Source organism: Sciurus carolinensis, chromosome 17, assembly GCF_902686445.1.
Source record: "Sciurus carolinensis chromosome 17, mSciCar1.2, whole genome shotgun sequence".
NCBI classification, from domain to species: Eukaryota; Metazoa; Chordata; class Mammalia; order Rodentia; family Sciuridae; genus Sciurus; species Sciurus carolinensis.
The window spans coordinates 20673850-20693619 of record NC_062229.1 but is presented as its reverse complement, the minus strand read 5'-3'; the positions used below and the strand labels follow the sequence as shown (position 1 = coordinate 20693619).

Below are 19770 nucleotides of genomic sequence, written 5' to 3'. Positions count from 1 at the left end.
CCCACTTCTCCATCCTGTCCTTAATCCCTGGCGACCCGTGAACCTGTTTGTTTCTGTAATTTTATCAGATTTTAAAATGTTACATGATAGCAGTCATAGCAGGGAGCCTCTTGGGTTGGCCTTTTTCAGTCATCATAATTCTCTGGAGATTCATTTGGGTTGTTGTGTACCCATAGTTCATTTTTTTTTTTTTTAATTTTAATTTTTTGTCATGATACTGGGGATGGAACCCAGGGCATCAGGTGCATCAAGCACACAGTCTGCTACTGAGTTGCATCCCCAACCCTCATTCCTTTTCATTGCCGAGTGTTCTGTGATGTGCTTGTGTGCTTGGACCACAGGTTATTGAACTAGTCGTGGTGAACTAATTGCCTGTTACAGGACATTGCAGTGTTTCCAGATTGGGCCATGACGAAGCTGTTGTGAACGTTGTGTATAGGATGTTGTGTGAACACAAGTCATTTCTCAGGGGTAGATGCCCAGGACAGTAGTTGGTTTGTGTGTAGTTGTATATGTAGGGTTTTTGTTTTGGGGGGGTGTTGGAACTGAGGATTGAACCCAGTGTGCTTAACCACTGAGCCTCATCCCCAGCCCTTTTTAATATTTTATTTAGAGACAGGGTCTCACTAAGTTGCTAAGTGTTAAGGGCCTCACTAAGTTGCCAACACTGGCTTTGAACTTGTGATCCTCCTGCCTCAGCCTCCAGAGCCGCTGGGGTTACAGGGCCACCATGCCCTGCGTGTTTAGCTTTTTTTTTTTTTTTTTTTTTTTTTGGTGCTGGGGATTGAACCCAGGGCCTTGTGCATGCGAGGCAAGCACTCTACCAACTGAGCTAGATCCCCAGCCCCGTGTTTAGCTTTTTAAAAGGAACTGCCGAGCTGTTTGCCAGCACTGTACTTTTCGTATTCCCTCTAGCAGTGGGTGGGTGGTCCAGTTTCTCTGTGTCCTTGCTTTGAGTTGTCATTGGTTATCCTGTTTTGATGGACTTGAAGTGGCATCTCACTGCAGCTTTAAATTAAATTTCTGTGTTAATAATGTCGAGCATCTTTTCATATACTTATTTACCATCTGTGTATCCTCTTTGGGGAAATGTCCCTTCATGCCTTTTTCCCATGTTCTGATTAATTGGTTTGTGGTGTTTTTTTTTCCTTTTGTTAAGTTTTGAGAATTCTTCATGTATTTTTGTTGTATTTATTTATTTTAATTTGGAGGGTAGACAGAGATGCGCTTCGTTGACACTTTCAAATATTATTTTGTTTTATTTCTTTACAGTCCTAGAAATTGACCCCAGAGCCCTGTGCTTGCTAGGCAAGTGCTTTACCACTGAGCTACATCTCCAGACCTTTTTAAAATTTTATTTTGAGACAGGGTCTTGCTAAGTTGCGCAGACTGGATTCAAACTTGCGATCCTCCTGTCTGGAATTCCTGAGAGGCTGGGATCACTGGTGTGTGCCACCATGCTTGGCTGATTTTCTGTATATTTTAGATGCTAGTTCTTTGCTGGATACTTTGAAATATGTCCTCCTAGTCCGTAGCTTGTTTTTTCATCTTTTTATATAGGTCTTTTACAAAGCAAACATTTAAAAATTTTGGTAAAATTGAATTTATCAGTCTTTCTTTTATGAATTGGACTTTTGATGTCAAGTCTTAAGAATTTGTTGCCTCATCCTAGATCCTGAAAAATTTCTCCTATAATTTTTCCTGAAAGGTTTATATTTTTGTGTTTTTTTTTTTTTTTTTTTGCTTTAGTTCATGATCCAGTTTGAATTAATTTGTGTATAGGATTCCTTGCATGTATAATTTTGTCAAAAGGAACCCAAATACCATGTATGATTATAATGCTGTAATAAAAAGGAAGAAGAAGAAGTAAAGGCTATTCTTCCTGTATAGCTTTTGCATCTTAGCCAAAAATCAGCTGGAAGGAGGCTGGGGTCAGGCTTAGTGGTAGGGTACACACTTGGCATGTACTGGAGCATGTGCTCCCTGGGTTCCATCCCTACACACACTCTCTCTCTCTTTCTCTCTATCAACTGGGCGTATTTTGTGGGCTCTCTATTCTGTTTTGTTCTCTTGCTCTGTGTGTCTGGCCTCTGCAGTATTATGCCATATAGAAGCTGTATAGTAAATCTTTAACTCAGGTAGAGTAATTCTTCCTGCTTTGTTCTATTTCAGAAGTGTTTTAGCCGTTTGCTCTCTCCACCTTTCTATATACATTTTAGAATAATCTCCTATTTACAAAAAATCTTTCTGGAGACTGGGAGGAATCATGCTAACCTGCTGTAAAGGGTGCACACATTTCGACTCACATGCCCTCCAGAAAGACCAAGTTAATTTACATTCCCACCTGTATCCAGGATTTATATTTTCTACCTTTACAAGCCAGCATAATAATTGTCTTTGACTTTGCCAAACTGACAACAAAAACTGACACCACCATTTTTATTTTGTAATACAAATCAAGCATCTCTAATCAGAAAACCCAAAACCTGAAATTGCTCCAAATTTTGAAATTTTTTGATGCCAACATGATGCCACAAACGGGGAGTTGTGCACCTGACTCCTGTGACAGATTGCAGTCAAAGTGCAGATGCACTAAAAATATTTTGTACAATTACTTAAGTCTGTGTTTAAGGAGCATGTGAAACGTTAAGTGAATTTTTTGTTTAGACTTAGGTCCCAAACCCAAGATATTTCATTGTGTACCTACAGATGTTCCATGATTTGACAAAACCCAGAACACTTCTGGTCCTAAACAGTTTTGATAGGCGTTTCTAGCCTATACTTAAATTACTAGTGAGGTGGAACATTTTCCACCTACCATTGCCACATCTCTTCTGTCTGGATTGCCTTTCTCTTATATTTTTTTAATTTTAATTTTTAGTTCTTTTGGTGTTGGGGATCGAGCCCAGGGCTTCGTGCATGCTAAGCACACTCTCTCCTACTGTTATGACCCCAACCAACCCCTCAGTTTATTTTAAATTGAGATGTCTGCCAGTCATGGTGGCATGGCACACTCCTGTAATCCCAGTAACTCTGCAGACTGAAGCGGGAGGAGTGCAAGTTCCGGGCCAGCCTCAGCAACTTGGTGAGACCCTGTCTCAAAATAAAAAATAAAAGGCCTGTGACTGTAGCTCCTGGTAAAGTGCCCCTGGTTAGATCCTGTCTTTTCCCTGTGATCTGCAAAACTCCTCCCTACTTCCCGCGTCTTGACTTCCTTGGGGTAGTGCTTCTCTTATTAGTTCTAGTTCTGCAACTTCTGATCAGTTGGAGAGCACTCTTTGGTTGGGGGTGGGGCGTGAGGTGAGGTGTGCCCCAGTGTTGGACGTTATGGAGTTAAGTCCCAGTTCTGCCATGTGCTGGCTGTGTGACCCAGCTGGGTTTGCTCACCCACAGACTGCAGGCCAGCTTGCCTAGAGAGCTGAGCACGCAGCCAGCCCATGGGGAAGTCAAAGGGGAGGGCAAAAAGTGCAGGGGTTAGTAAGTGAACACGTCTCCAGGCAACACTTCTTTTTGCATCAGCATCTGTTTTTCGAAGTCGCAGCTGAGATCAGGATGTCTTTGGTGTGTGCCTCACTTCCTGCAGAACTTGGCAGCAACCCTGGAAAACACAGCTGTGAAGGGGCCTCAGCTTTCCTGGGGAAATGGCAGGCCACTCCGCTTTTCAAGATGATTTGCAGTACCATTCAGGCTCGCACTTCGCCCTCTCTGTTTAGTGAACCGTCATCTAGTCCCACATGTGCTTTTTCGCAGACCAGCGTGCCCGTGAGACTGTCCTCCGGTGTAGCACCCGGCTCCATCGAGCCTGGGCTGTCTTTGCAAAGTATGTAGTAAGTTAGGGTCTGACCTCAGGGCCATCCAACCTGAGTGTCTTCCATCTCTGCCATTCTTGCCTATTTGACCCTAGCTAGGCGAGGGAACTTCCATTTTCCCACTTTTAAATTGGGCATAGCAGTAACGCCTGCTCCAGAATACTGTTGGGAGAATTAAACAAAGTACTGGATATGTGAACGTTAAGCAAATGTGATCCACCAATTATCAGGACAAGGAATTACAGTTACTTTTCTAAAAGTTTTAAAATGAAATTAATTTGCTTCAAAAATATCATAAGCCAGATGTGGTGGTGCAGCCCTATAATCCCAGTGACTCCAGAGGCTGAGGCAGGAAGATTGCAAGTTCAAAGCCAGCCTGGGCAATTTAGTAGGATCCTGCCTCAAAATAAAAAATAAAAAGTGTTGGGAATGTAGCTCAGAGGTAAGCACCCCCAGGTTCAATTCCTAGTACCCCTCCCCAATACAAGTTATTTTAGAGTTAGGTATGGTGGCGGCACCTATAGTCTCAGTTACTTGGGAAGCTGAGAGAAAAAATCTAAATTTGAAGTATGGTTTCTATTGAATGCCTATTGCTTTTGCACCCTGATAAAGTTGAAGAGTCATAAGTGGAGCCATTATAAGCTGGGAACCATCGCTACTTTCCAGGCAGAGGGGAATTTTGGCAGGAGACGACCTGGTAAAGGCTGGGGCGGAGTTCTGCCTTGGCTAGGTGCAGGGGTTAGAGCTGAGGATTAGGGGCTGCTAGCACACACTCCCCTGCCGAGGTTTTTCTTTCACTGTGGACTGCTGTGTTCCACCTCTGACCGGTTTTCTGCCAAGTTAAAATCACTCTTGCAAATTGTGGCCTTATAAAGCCTTCACAGGAGAGAGATGTGAAATTGTTTGATGTGCCCCCTCTGTCATCCCACCTGTGAAATGTTTCTAGGCTGGCGGATAAATGGTAGGCCACAGGAACTTTGTGTGTTGTCTCTCTTAGTCTTTTAAGATGTGAAGGGCGTCCGAAAGGCCGAGCGGAGAGCTACGTGGAACCTCATCAATAATTCAGACACTGCAGAGGTGGAGATGGCGTCCTCCTTGTGCAGTTGGCTGGAAGCAGAACGTTACCCCAGGGATGGCTCTGTCATACTTCCTTCATTCCTCAAGCCGTCACCCTGCCACTTGCAACCTCTTACACTGAAAGTCTTGTCCCCTGGTCCGTACCCTCTCCGCCTTTGCCTTGAGCTTGGCCCCGTCTGGGCTGGGTGAAGATGGGCATTTTGGGGAGGGTTTCCCAGCAGCCATGAGGCTTTCTGTTAGAAGCCACAGCCTGGCTGTGACCAAGGTCTCCGCTCAGATGCTGGTGATGCAAGTGCCCATGGCTGGGGTCCTGTGATGTAGCAGTGTGCTCACACTCTGTGGCAGACACTTCAGGGCAGCTTGCACGTGTGGTTCCACTGTCCTCAGGAAGAAGGAGAAGAGGAAGTGGGCTTTTGTGTCTTGATATTTCCCCTTCTCTCCCCTCTTCTGCTTTTTTTAAAAAAAAATTTGTAGCTGTGAATGGACAGCCTGCCTTTATTTGTTCATTTTTATGTGGTTCTGAGGTTGGAACCCAGTGCCTCACACGTGCTAGGCAAGCACTCTGCCCTTGAGCGCCAGCCCCAGCCCCTCTTCTGCCTTTGTAGTACCTGAAATATGTGCAGTTAAATGAAAACTTCTAGCTGCGCTGCTGTCCCAGGTTACCCAAACAGATTCCATCCGGCTACGCCATCTCTCATGGTTTTTCATCAGATGTAGACGTCTGGGGACTGACACCCAGCTCTTGAATGCTGGAACATTCTTCCTGGATTAGCCTTAGTGTGGACAGTCAGCCATCAGGGGTTGGGATCATGTGCTCCAGTGACTTTTCCAGACTACTCAGGGTTTTTTCTCTTGATCATGAATCTTGTCACTCTTAAGCATTTGGGATATTTAAGACAGATGTTAATAATCCTTTTTGCTCCAAATGCCATAACTCTTTTTTCCCCCTGGAATTAATTAATTTGGAATCTTGATTACCATGGAATCTTTAAAAACAAAAAACAAAAAACCCAGCCCTGGAATGTATTTGAGGTCAGTGAGTCTCATGTTGGTGGGAAGGGCAACTTTGTCCTCTGAGATGAGGACCTCTGGTGTCTGAGGGTCAGTGGCAGGTGATATGCTACCTGCACCTGGCCTTTTCTGACGTTGTAACTGACTGTCTCCTTTCTGCTGGTTTCACTGTTCTGGGGAGATGTGTTCTGGAAGCATGCCAGAGTTTTAAACTCAGGAGTCACACAGAAGGTGATGAGTGGACACTGCTAGCTAATAAGGTCCTAAGAAGCTAAGGGTGGCAGTCGCCCTTGGTCCTTTCTGCATCACTTCCTAGTGACAGTGTCAGGCAAGGCTTCTGGACTTGGGGAGGAACCAGTCGGGGCCACTGTTCTGAGTTGCTATACCAGGGCTTGTGCACTTCGTTTTTGCTTTGTCTTTGCTCTTTGACCTCTGCTTTTCCATATTGTTTTGGTTTTTCTGCCCTTTCAGGGTTTTCCCTTTTCCTTTTCTGGAGGTGCTGGAGATGGAGCCCGCTCCTTTTCCCAGTGGGGTCTTCTTCCCACCCCCAGCCCTCCTTCTCATGTTGACGTTCCCCTTTCCACTTGCAGATCTTCTTGCTCTTTCCTCCTATTTTCATTCTGTCTTGGCATTTTTCTCTGCACTTTCCTTTTTGGGGAGTGAGCCCAGGGGTGCTCTGCCACTGAGCTACATCCCCAACTGTTTTTTTGTTGAGGTAGGGTCTCACTAAGTTGTCCAAGCTGGCCTCGAACTTGCATTCCTCCTGCCTCAGCCTCCTGAGCTGCTGGGATTGTAGGCATGCCCCTCTGCACCCTGCCTGTACTTCTTTATCTGCTCACAGGTGTTGGTGTCCCCCAGAGAAACTGACTGTAATCTGGGCATTATTATTATTATTATTATTATTATTATTTTTTTTTTTTTTGCGGTGCTGGGGATTGAACCCAGGGCCTTGTGCTTGCAAGGCAAGCACTCTACCAGCTGAGCTATCTCCCCAGCCCTGGGCATTATGTTTAAACTGAATGATCTTTTTCAGGCATCACGTTGCAAGTGATGGTTCACAGCCATTGATCATAATCATTGATCGAAGTGACCCTCCTTCCCTGGCTTTATTCATTATGAAAATTTGATAATGGTGTTGAGGAAGTATTGACAAACACTGTAATCCCACTTCGCAGCCAGTGCTCCTTCTCCCTGTTACCCTGGAGGTGAAGTTTCCACACATGAACTTTGTGGGGCATGTTCAACCCACAGTGCTCAGTAACTCATACCAACATTTGGGAGCCTTTCACAGCCAACATTTCCGTGGCTCCTTGATTTCCGAGCAGGCTGCACATCTCCCAGATGTCTCTTTCTCCCCACTGAGGGATGGCCTGTTGAGGTCAACAAGAGAGGTGGTGGACATGGGAGCTGTGTGGACTTGGCTGCTGGTCAGGTTGGATCCAGACATGACCTTGCGTGGCCTTGCTTAGCTGGGTGACCCTCAACGAGGTGGTTACCTTCTCTGGACAGCAGTGTTTCAGGAACCCCGGGGGCTGGAGCATGGATTGCCTTCAGTGCTGAACTGAGTACTTTGAGTTTCCTGCCTGCTGTAGTGGGAGGGATCACTGACCAGTTCTCTCCCTGTGGGTGCCCATCAGTGTGCTTTTCTGTGCTGTCACACAGGTAGCTGGTGGAGGGTGAACAGGATAGGTTAGGACAAGACCCAAGGCAGGGAAACCAGTTGGCAGCCTGCATGCCAAGTAATTCATGATCATGTGCACAAACTCCTGTTCTGTTCTGCTTTTGGAGCCAGACAACAGTGTATCTTGGTAATGATGGAATTGCTTTGTGGGTTGAGGACAGACTTTAATGTACACACTTGAGTTCAGGACTAGGCCAGCCTGAACAATGCAGCAAGACCTCATCTTGAAAGAGAGAAAGTGAGAAAGAAAGAAAGAGAAAGAAAGGAAGGAAGAAAGAAAGACAGACAATTGATTGGGGGGAGTAATAATTTTTGTTCCCACGGTTGTGTGTCCACTTTTGACTAATTAATATCTGTGGTTTTGTTTACAGATTCCCAGTGGAAATCCACTGTATGAATCTTACTATAAGCAGGTAAGTTTAGCCTACATCTTTCTTGGTTGGTTGGTTGACTGGCGCTGGGGTGGAACCCGGGGCCCTGCTCGTGCTGAGCACGCGCTCTTCCACTGAGCCACAGCCCAGCCAGCTGGTGTCTTCTTAGGTGAACCAGAGAGTGATAGAACTGGAAGCACAATCCCAAATTGAAGCCCCACTGAAGGGGCTTCTTGTCCTTTCCTGTCCTCTGAATAATTAGCAAACAGTTGCCTTGATCTGCTGCTTACCTGTTGCCCATTTGCTAAAGAGTCATCGTCACTCTTGGTGTCCCACTTCAGGTGGATCCTGCGTACACAGGGAGAGTTGGGGCGAGCGAGGCTGCACTTTTTCTAAAGAAGTCGGGACTCTCAGACATCATCCTTGGGAAGGTAAGTGAAGACGAAGAGTGGTTTCTGCAACTGCTCGGCCGTCCCCTGGCAGGTGGAGGCCACTTACCAGATGCTTCTCCCTGGGACCCTGTCTCCTGGGCAGTGGCCTGGACACTGTGAGCCCCTGGGCTTTAAAAATGCTAGATCCAAATGTCTAGAGAGCAACCACCATCTCTCCTTAGGTAGCAGACAAGAGACCTGAGCACTTTTGGGGTCTGATAGCTTGTGGATTTATGCTGGGGCGGAATCATGCAGTTAACATCACGGGCATTGGGGTCGAGTGGACCTAAGGTTCTCCAGGCCCTGCCACCCACTGGCTGTGTGCTTGTGGGCAGAGCATTCGCCTGCTGCAGGTGGGCCTCTCTGGCAGTGCTGTTGGTTTGAAAGGCCCACAGCAGACTGGGGGCAATGCCTCTCGTTTCTGTTAACACACGTGTGGTGATTCGCCAGTCACACTCACGGGCATTTTTGTGTTTCCACAGATTTGGGACTTGGCTGACCCAGAAGGTAAAGGGTTCTTGGACAAACAGGTATATACACGTACACTCAGAGCAAGGGGAGGGGCCGGGCCAGCGCCCCCTTAGGCTGGGTGACCTCTGAACTTCCTCCATGGACATTTCTCCGCTGTCACTGGTTATCAGACCAAAACACAGCTCTCAAACTATAAGTGGAAAGTTTTCACTTTGAAGGAAGGTCTTTTAAATACTTGGTGCCTTTTCTCTTGGTCAGCTTATCTTTTAATATTTTGTGATCTTGTCAGTGATTAAAATGTTTTTAAGACTTTTTATTTTGAAATAACTCTAGCTTCTTGGAAAAGTTACAAAAACAGTTTGGAGGGTTCCCGTGTACCTCTCCTCAGCTCTCCCCAGCCATCATCTCCTGTAACGATGGCACAGCCACGGAAGCCAGGCAACTTCAGCGGGGTTCTCCAGTAGTCTCTCTTCGGTCGTGGCTTGAAGTTCTGTGAAGTTTTATCTCACACATAGCTTTGTGTAACCACCACCACCACATCAGGACTCGGGACAGTCTGGCACCCAAAGAGATCTCCTCGTGCTGCCCCCTTGGCAGTCACTGTAACCTCCAGCAGGCACTGGGCTGTTCTGCATCACAATGATTTTGTCATTTCAAGAATGTTTTATAAATGGAAAATCCTTTTTTTTTTTTTTTTTCCTTCCCTTTTTGTGGTGCTGGGGATTGAACACATAAAACTGGGATTTTGTAGTACTGTACTTATAATTTATGTAAGTACATCTAAGATGTAAGTTAGTGGGCCTTTCTGCAAACTGCATTTGAAGGTCCGTTGTTCTTGGGTTCCACGGCCCTTGATCCATCCATCCAGAAGGCACACTCCACTCTCCCATCGTGAGATGAATGCCTCTCTGCACATTAAAGGTGCTGAGAATTCTTGTGCAAAAGAAACCTGTTCCCTTCCCTAAAGCAGTTCCTTTAAGGTTACTTCTGTCCCCCTTTCTCAGCACCCCTCTGTGGTACTGCACATTATATAAGGGCCTCTTCTGTGGACATCAGCCTGAGAAAGGCAGATCTATTGCCCCTTTGAAGAATTATTTAGAATAGTCATTGTTCTTAGACCAGTTGACCCATTTAAAAAATAAATAAGTAAAAAATAAAAAAATGTAGGTGATGCCCAGGAAGGCCAGTAAGCTGATGGCATGGCTGGTTCTGGGCGAGGAGGTGAATGGGGAGGACCTGATGACCTAGTTCAAGTTCTGTCCCGGTGTGGGAGGCAAAGTCCACATCAGGCCCCGGGGGTGAGTGAAAGCTGCTCATTCAGCAGGGCCAACAGGTCATGGTGAATTGTGAATATAAACTCCTAAACATCTGTATCTACTTCCAATTGCTTATTTTAATATTAATTTTTCTTTACTTACTTATTGTTGTGGTGGTGGGGATGGAACTCAGGGCCTTGCATGTGCTAGGCAAGCACTTTTCCACTGAGCTGTATCCCCAGCAGCACAACACACATTTGATCCGTCCCTTGCTACCTAAAGCATTTTAATTGGTTGCTTTATGTAGTAATACCTAAGTGTTAGGAGCCCATTTTTTTAAGTACGTTTGTTTGAAATCTCATCGCATTCTGGATGCGCAGGTCCACGTTAGCATACTGCTGTCCCTGGCATCCTGGGGGGGGGTCACTTTGGCTCTTGCACAGTGTTCATTGTTGAAGTCAGATCCCTCTTTTCCTGAAACCCGCTGTTCCCTGCCATCCTTGGTCCTGTGGTGTTGACACCTCCCCTTTTCTTTGGGTTTGCAGGGTTTCTATGTTGCACTGAGACTGGTGGCCTGTGCACAGAGTGGCCATGAAGTCACCTTGAGCAATCTGAGTCTAAGCATGCCGCCGCCTAAATTCGTGAGTGTCCAACTCTTCTCATTCATGCTTGTCCGATGCCACATGTGCTCGTGTGTATACGCATAGCTCATGTTTCCTCTCACCTTCCTTTTAAAACTCTGATTAGTTATCCATGCCAGTAGAATGCATTGTGACACATCCTAACCTTCCTTTTTTTTTTTTTTTTGGGTGCTGGGGATCGAACCGAGGGCCTTGTGCTTACAAGGCAAGCACTTTACCGACTGAGCTATCTCCCCAGCCCCCTAACTTTCCTTTTTTTGTTGAGGTGAAATTCACATTTTTAGGTACCCAAATCTCTGATACTTAGCACATTCACAGTGTCATGCAGCCATCACCTTTGTCTAGTTCAAGAACATTTCCATCTTTCCAAAGGGAGACCCATTAGCATCACTCCCATTCCCCTCCGGCAGCCCCTGGCAATCCCTGTCTGCTTTCTCTCTGAATTCACCTGCTCTGGGCATTTCTACAAACAGAGCCATACAGTGTGTGGCCTTTTGTGTCTGGCTCTGTCCCGCAGCACAGGTCCATCTATGCTGCAGCGTGGATGAGTTCTTCCTTATCTCCTGCGGCTGGATACTCTTCTCTTGTATCATGGACCACGTTTTGTTTCTGTCTATCCATTCAGGCACATTTGGGTGTTGCCACCTTTTGGCTATTGTGAATGATGCTGCTGTGAACATTCATGTACAAAGATGTGTTTGAACACCTGTTTTCACTTCTTTTGGATCTCCACCTGGAAGTGGAGTTGCTGGGTCATGGGGTGATTCTGTGTTAAACTTTTTGAGGTCTTCCATTTTTTTTGAAAGCTCTTTGAAATACGGATCCTTTTCAGTCCACTCTTCCTGCTGTAATTTAATTCCGTGCCAGTCACAAGGGAATGTTTCTGTTTGTCCTCAGCATGATACCAGTAGCCCTCTGATGGTCACGCCACCTTCTGCAGAGGCCCCCTGGGCTGTGAGGGTAAGTGAACAGGAACTGCTCCTTGACTGTCCTTTGCATGGAATTGCTCTAGCCATTCATGATGTTCAAACCATTTTGTAGGACGAGTATATCATCTGTTCTGTTTTAGTTTGAGGGACCACAGAATCTGGGTGAAATACCTTTTCAAATGAAAATCGTTTTCACTGTAATTGGGAGTTGCCTACCAGGGTAAGCAGCTAAGTTTTGGAAGTTGAGCTCTTAAAAGCCAGTAGTGACAGCCGGGCATGGTGGTATGCTGCTTGGAGGATGGGGCAGGAGGGTCACTTGAGCCCAGAAGCTCAAGGCCAGTCTGGGCAACATACGGAGACCCCATTTCAATGAAATTAAAAAAGAGAAGAGTCTTTAGCTGTAACCCTTCACTCTTAGGGCCCGCCCTGTGCTTCTCTGCTTGTGTTGGTTAATCTGAATGCAGGAGGGGGCTGGACCCTGCTTGTGCCTGCGCCTCAGAAGCATCTGATTTGTCTTCAGCCAGTTTCCACCTTGTACTCTTCCCTTTCTGAGGCTCTCATTGCTTTGTGAAAGCTGCTCCCTTAGCACATACCATATTATTTTTAAAGACAGGATGTCGTGGCTGATGTTGTGTCTTCTAATAAGCACAGAATTTCTCCTAAGGGACACGAGTGTGGTTGAGGACACACTTCTTCATGCGAGCCTTCCCCCTCTGTTCCTCCTGAGTCTCTCTTTTTTTTTTTTTTTTTTTTGGTGCTGGGGATGGAACCCAGGGCCTCACATATATGCTAGGCCAGTGCCCTACCACTGAGCCATACCCCCAGTTCCAGATTTGCTCACTTTTACTTCCTAAATAATTAATAATAGTCTTGTAATAAATTAAAGATAAACCTCCCCGGTACCCCAAGCACTTTAGTCCCATTTGTACACGGGTGGTTTGTTACCTTCTTGGAAAGGTTATGTAATGGGGTGGGTTGGGGCAGGGACAGGGTAGGAAGAGGTTCATGTGTCCAAGGAGTCTGAAGTTGCTGCCTCTGTAATCCAGTAAGCACTTGGCCCCTGGCGATTGCACTTCTGGTGGGCTTTCCTCTCTGGGTAGTCCAGACATTGAAAATGAGCTGCTTTGTCACAAGAAACAGCTCCCGAGAGATCTTATTCTTTGAAACATTGCAGCTCTGTTCTGTCATGGGTTATGTTCAGGCCTCGGTACAAGAGCTGGCGGCCGAGGGGTCCTGGAGCCTGGCAGAGGAGCCAGGGCAGGAGGGACTGTCAGGAGGAGTGTGCAGTCCATTCAAGATGCAGTGAGCGAGTGGATCTGAGGGCCAAGTGCTTGCTTCCCGGGCGAGCACTCGGGCTTCCTGAGGCCCTGAGCCAGCAAGCGTGATGGCTGAGGAACCAGACACTGGAGCCGGACGCGCAGCCCTGGCTCTTCGCGCTCGCAGCTGCTAGTGTGCCCATGTCTGCATGCACACTTCCTGCTATTACCGATGGTGCTTTTTTCCTTTAGAAGATGTACTTTTTAATTTATTATTTCTTGTGGTGCTGGGGATTGAACCTAGGGCCTTGCACATGCTAGGCAAGTATTTTACCACTGAGTCGCATCCCCCCCAAACATTTTTAATTGTTGTAGAGTACAGTATAAGCTTGAATGTCAGATGGCCTAAAACCTAGCGTCTTCACCATTTCTAAGCGTACAGCTTTCCCGTTGCTGTGCTGCCATCCCTGTCATCCGTCTCCAGCACTGTCTCTCTTGTCTTCCCAAAGTGAAGTTCTGCACCCCTCAGACACCAATGCCCTCTTCCCCCCAGTGCCTGGTAGCCACCCTTCCACTCTGAATTGCACTAGACTGGGTACCTCCCAGTCTAAGACCATGCTTGTCCTGTGACTAGCTTCTTTCGCTCAGCTTCATGCCCTCGGGGTCCACCCATGTCATAGCAGCGTCTCAGAATGTCATTCTCACACATTGTGTTCAGCCTTTCACGTGTCAGTGGACACTGTTGAGGGAGGATTCTTGGTGGCCCTGTGGCTCCTGCATATATGGTCAGAGTGAGGGGAGAGGCCGGCTCTCTTTTGTTCTATTCCAAAGGGCCTTCATGTCCCTCAGAGGGGAGACTGAAATCCAGTGCTCAGACCCTTCTCGCCATCAGTCCCTTTCTGTGCTGCCAGCATTTTAATTTTTTCCCCTTGGTGCTGGGGATGGAACCCAAGCCTCACACATGTTAGGCAAGAACCCCACCATGGAGCTGCATCCCCAGCCCTGTGGTTAACTATTAGAACTTCCTGTGTTTGAGGTTGGATTTGATTAGTATTTGCTTAAAAACTAAAATCCGTTCATGTTTTTGTCCTTCCTGTCACAGTGGGCTCCTTGGGGGTAGGAGAGAGTGGACCATTTTTGTCTCCCAGCAAAGGCACTGTCCTGCTGTCCAGGCCCCTCCAAGTGCACTCAGGCAGCAGCGGGGGCAGAGCAAGATCCAGGCCAGCTCCCCTCTCCTGTTGACTTTGTCCCCGGATCCCAGGTTGCCAGAGAGCTGTTCCCATTAAGGTGTGAATTCACTTTGGACACCCAAGGGGCCCAGTCTGCACTAAGATCCTTGTGAGCTTTTAGCTAAGGGCCATGGTGAGTCCATGGCTGTTCCACTCAGCCTTGGGTCTGAGTTTGATTGGGATGCTCACGCAGGCATACTCATGAGCTCACTTGGGCTATTTCTTTCCAACTAGGTGGAAGAAAAGGCGAAATTTGATGGCATTTTTGAAAGCCTGTTACCCATCAATGGTTTGCTGTCTGGAGACAAGGTCAAACCAGTCCTCATGAACTCAAAGCTACCTCTTGATGTCCTGGGAAGGGTAAGTGGATACGGGTTGGTTTTTCATGTTCTTCACTGCTGCTGTCTGGCTTGTCACCATTCTCCCTCCCTCGGGTACTCACAGCTCCTGCTTTGTACCCAGCCGCATACCATCGAGAGCCGACTGTGGGTGGAGGACTTCCTGCATTCGGGCTGGCTCAGGGCCTGGCACGGTGCTGCTCAGAGGTGCCTCCAGCTCATGAGGGAGGAACTGGGATGCTCCTATTTCATGGATGGGGAGGCAGGCTCAGAAGTGAAGCTGCCACCCACACCCAGGGACACACAGAGCTGGGGAGTACCAGATGTGAGAGACCTCTGTGGACCGAAGTCCTAGTGACTGAGCACAAGCGAGGGGTGTGCTGACCCATGAAGCGGCATGGGTGGACCCTGGGCATCTACTTTGCTCCAGGAACATTGCTGCCTGGGTCAGGTAGGTGTGCTGGTCCTGGAGGGCTCAGAAGGGTGACACCTCGATTGTAGCCTTGGACATGATCTGAAACCCAGGCCTGTCTACTGTCTTCAAGGAGCTAAGTGGCCTGGCACATTCCCTGGCTCCTGTCTCACCATTTAGTCTTGGGAAGAGGAGCTGAGCCACACTAAACTAGTGCCCATAGCCTGTCCCACCATGCACGTGGTAGAAGGGGCTGGGTCAGTGTGAGTGTGTAGGGCTTGTGTTTGGGGCCCCACTCATTCCAGTATCAGAGACATCTGTTCCATCTAAGGTTTCTTTGTAAGTCAGTCAAGAAAAAAATCAGACTTGTTTAAAGTATAACCCTAATTGTGTATAACCTGTAATCCCAGCAACTTGGGAGGTGAGGCGGGAAGATCACAAATTCAAGGCTAATCTCAGCAACTTAGAGAGACCCTGTCCCAAAATAAAAAAGAACTGGGGATGTGGCTCAGTGGTTACGCACCCTTGGGTTCAGTCCCCAGTACCAAAAACTTAAAGTGTAACCTTGGACATGATTGCATCATGAGGCTTGTCACAGAAAGTGATCATAGTGCAGAGCAGATCTGGGTGATCAGTGCTTCATCAGATGATGGCTCTTTACCATGAGCTCTGTGGACTTAGAGTCTGTGTTCTGGTGGGCAGGGCTTGCTGTCACCCAGGCCCTTCCTCTCCATATAACCTTCACTGATCTGTCCCCTGCAGGTCTGGGACCTCAGTGACATCGACAAGGACGGACAGCTGGACCGGGACGAGTTTGCTGTGGTAGGCCCCTGCTATGTCCCTTTCCCACCCTGCTGAGGTGGAACATGTGTAGCTCCTGGGGTTTTCTGGATTTGATTTTCTTTAATTTTAAGAAAGCGTTTATTTTGCCATAATTCCAGATACGTAGAAAAGTTGCAGTGAAGGTTTCTGAGCACCCTCACCCCCTTCTCCAGTGTTACTAGTTCACTGCATTTGTTTCGTGCTTCCCGCCTGCCTGCCCTCCCTCCTGTGTACGTGTCTCGCTCGTCTTGCTTATGCACTCTGTCTTATGGGAGATGAAGTTGCAACAGGAGCTTTGGAGGATCCCATGGAACCATAGCCCCTGCCTCTTCCTCGTCCTCCCCTCCTCTTCCTCTTCTTCCTTTTCCTCCACCTCCTTCCTCACATCTTTGGCCATTCTGTGTAATTATGAGATTTATGCACTCACCTCATTTCATAAATTTCAAAGATTTAAAGAGTAGTTCCTTGTAGTTCAGGATGATGCTTTGGTAGATAGTAATTAAGTTCTACCAAACCGAAAACAAAACTGTGAATTACTTGGGAGTTTCTAAGTAATAGAAAAACTGAAATCCAATACTGGTTGAGGATTCCTTATCCCACATGTTTGGGATAGATGTGTTCAGATTTCTGATTTTCTTTTCCCCAGATTTTGGAATATTTGCATATACATAATGAGATGTTTTGGGGATGGGGTCTGAGTCCAAATGCAAAATTCAGTTATGTTTCATATGTACCTTGTGCACTAGCCAAAAGGTCATTTTATACCACATTTCTCCTGCGTTTTGACTATTACCCATCACATGAGGTCTTGTGTCATCTGTTAGTGCACAGAAAGTTTCAGATTTGGGAGCATTTAGAATTTCTGATTTTTATGAGGATTGTGCAACTGGTATATATACCCAACTATGCATCTATTGTCCTAGGGATTTTAAATATCTTTAAAATGTGATTTTACTATCTACATATGAATTGAAGCATCATTAATTTTACTTCCTATGTGTATAAAACCTTTAAAATTTTACACTCTGAGTTAAATTAAAATCATCATCCAAGAAAATGATGAACTTCTGCCATTTCCCTCCTAACCCCACATACCCAGCAGTGCTCAGTCGGGGGGTTTCTTTCCATGCGGGAAGCTTGTTTCTGCCTTTCCACCTTGAGCTTGCCCACGGTTCTGTGATGGTGCTGTTGTTTTCATTGGTTGTCCACTACCGTCTGTTGGTAAAATACAGATCCCATTAAAAAGCCTCCCTGTCTTAACCATGTGTCCTGCAGTCACACCCTGTCCGTCTCGAGAACTGTCTTATCTTTCCCAGCTGAACTAAAGCTCTGTCCCCATTACATGCTCACTTCCCGTCTCTCCTCCCTGCAGCTCATGTATTTGACTGTGTCTGATTTAAGGTGTTCACGTCATTGAATGGTCCTGGGATGGGCCCCAGCAGGGAGGCAACCCGCCCAGAGTGTGCGTGGGTACCAGCTGCACTTCCCTGCCAGCCTCACAGGCTCTCAGTTCCTACTTTGTTTTCTTTTGATCATTTCTTGTTATTTCAGCCAAGGTTGGTGTTGATCTGTCGGTGGATCACAGAATTCTGTTGTTTTGTTTCCTTTCATCACTAGCTGTTTTTAACATTTTATGGTTTTTAAGTGATCACAGATCTTGACTGCATCATTTATGTTCTCTGAAGTGTTCAACTTTAAAATTCATGGTGGAGACACGTTTATCTTCCCCACCTGCCTGGGGCAACCGGGCTCCTGGCCTTGGCACCACACGCCTTTTGGTGCCCTTTCTGTGTCTCCTGAATATTCAAAGGATAGGCAGTTCTCCTGGTGTCTTAGCCTTCTAAGTCCCTGTACTCTGGAAGTTGTGAGTCCTGTTGGTGGCCTGCCTGCGTGGAGAAGGGACCTCCTGTGGTCCCCTTATCCAGGTTGCAGGTAGTTCTGAACTGGCTATGCACCATGTTTTTTTCTATACATACACACCATGAAAAAGTTTAGTTTGTAAATTAGGCACAGTAAGATTAATAACAATAAATTATAACAATATATTGTGATAAAAGTTGCTTGAATGTGGCCCCCTTGTTTCTGGAATTTTGCATGTAATGTTTTTGGACCGTAGGTAACTGAACCCTCAGAATACAAAACCACAGGTAAGGGGAACTGCTGTTCACAGAGTCTGACTTGGCTGAATTTGCTTTGTGCTCATTTCAGTCCATGCTATTGGACAGATGTCCTGTGAGCTTGTGTATAGCAAGGAAACTCACCAGAAATGATTGCGTTTTCTTGTAATGCTGGTCGGCTTGAAAGCATCCTCACATGCTATCTGCTCCATCCCTACAACCCCTGGAAGGGTGGCCCTTCTCAGGCCCTGCGGAGCCTCGTCCTGCCCCTCTGCCTCAGCTCGTTCCTGTTTGTGCCCACAGGCCATGCACTTGGTGTACCGGGCCCTTGAGAAGGAGCCAGTGCCCTCTGTCTTGCCCCCGTCACTCATCCCACCCTCCAAGAGAAAGAAGACGGTGTTCCCCGGTGCCGTGCCCGTCCTGCCCGCCAGCCCCCCACCCAAAGACAGCCTTCGCTCCACACCCTCCCACGGCAGTGTCAGCAGCCTGAACAGCACAGGGAGCTTGTCTCCCAAGCACAGCATCAAGCAGACACAGGTATGAGCCCTCTGAGGTCGTGCTCATTCTGAGCACAGCGTGCTATTTCTTGGGAGCAAGTAAAGTTTATGATTAAATGTCTTTAAAAAATACTACAGGGATTCAGAATTAACTTTCTTATTCACTTGAACTTTAGTAGTCTTCCATGGGGGATTGGTTCAGGACCCCCGAGGATACCAACAGCGTGGATGCTCAAGTTCCTTATGTAATAAATAGTAATACCTTTCCAAATGAGAATCTTTTTTACTGTAATTGGGATTTCCTGCTGGAGTGAACAGCTCTTTTGGAAGGGGGATTCTTAAAAGCCTGTAGTTGGAGCCAGGTGTGGTGATACCCGTGCTCCCAGCTACTCAGGAGGCTGAGGCAGGAGGATGGCGAGTTTGAGGCCAGCCTGGGCAACGTAGCAAAACCCTGTCCCAAAATAAACCCCCCAAATTGTATATTTCTTGTTTTGGCAAATGTGACGCCTCAGTGGGCTCCGTGTGGAAGGGCGCCATTGAGGTCGTCTAAAGGTGCAGGAAAGAACAAGTGACGTCTGGAGTCAGGCTGCACTTCCAGCTTTGTTTGTTCTTTCAAAGGCAAAGTAATGACAAGCAGGTGGCCAGCCACCATCCCCACACAGCTACAGCATACGGCTAATGGCAATGAGAAGGGGGTCATCAGACAGTGTTTTCTCTTACACTTGTGACGTGTTTGTTAAGTATTCACCTCGGGAGGCTCATTTCCAAGGAGCAGAGAGGATGCAGCATTGTCCCCAGAATGTGACAAGCCTGTAGGGAGAGTTGAAGGGGCTTAGTCAAGGGGGCTCATACAGCTCTCATCGCTGCCCCAACTGGTGCCCCAGCAGGGACAGGAGGACCCCTTTGCTGGCCGTTAACAAGCCAGCGTCCCGATGGCCCACTGCCTCCCCAGCTGTGCCCAGGTGTGTCCAGGGGGTCTTAGGCCTGCCTTGGGAAGCATGCAGCAGCCTCCTTTCTCCACAGGAAGGTGGGCGGAAAGCAAGTCAGTGACCCAAGGAAGGCCCAGCAGCTATGAGAACACAGGGCAGGGCCCAGCCTGGGAGTGCTAGGGGCGGGGAGGGTGCTGTCCTGCAGCCGGAAGGCCACCAGTGAGGTGAATGACAGGAGGCCATCAGAGGACCCGCCTGTCCGAGGCTCTGAAGTGGGAGTACTCGGTGTGTTCTAGGAATAGGGGAAGGCTAGAGTGGGGTGAGCCAGGGACAGGGCAGGGTGGTCAGAGTTGGGTTGAGGGGCGTTCAGCACTCGTACGCAGTGTTTTCCAAGACAGCCTAGCGCCTCGTGCCTGCTTGCGAAGTATACCTTGTACTGGCCAGAAAGCAAGTGGAGCTGAACTCACTGGCCCAGGCAAACCAGCCTCCAAGG

General features: G+C 47.4%; 1 protein-coding gene across 10 annotated transcripts in view; it reads left to right on the top strand.

Moving 5' to 3' along the window:
• Eps15l1 (epidermal growth factor receptor pathway substrate 15 like 1) overlaps positions 1-19770 on the top strand; it is a 93724-nt gene that overhangs the window by 15116 nt on the left and 58838 nt on the right. For 9 of the 10 annotated variants that reach the window (XM_047531092.1, XM_047531087.1, XM_047531086.1 and 6 more), the window contains exons 2-9: positions 7950-7991; positions 8291-8380; positions 8863-8910; positions 10653-10748; positions 11646-11708; positions 14397-14522; positions 15675-15734; positions 18155-18388. In XM_047531092.1, coding sequence (XP_047387048.1) covers positions 7950-7991; positions 8291-8380; positions 8863-8910; positions 10653-10748; positions 11646-11708; positions 14397-14522; positions 15675-15734; positions 18155-18388 — 759 coding nt within the window. The remainder of the gene's footprint in view (positions 1-7949; positions 7992-8290; positions 8381-8862; positions 8911-10652; positions 10749-11645; positions 11709-14396; positions 14523-15674; positions 15735-18154; positions 18389-19770) is intronic. The other variant, XM_047531089.1, reaches the window with a different exon arrangement.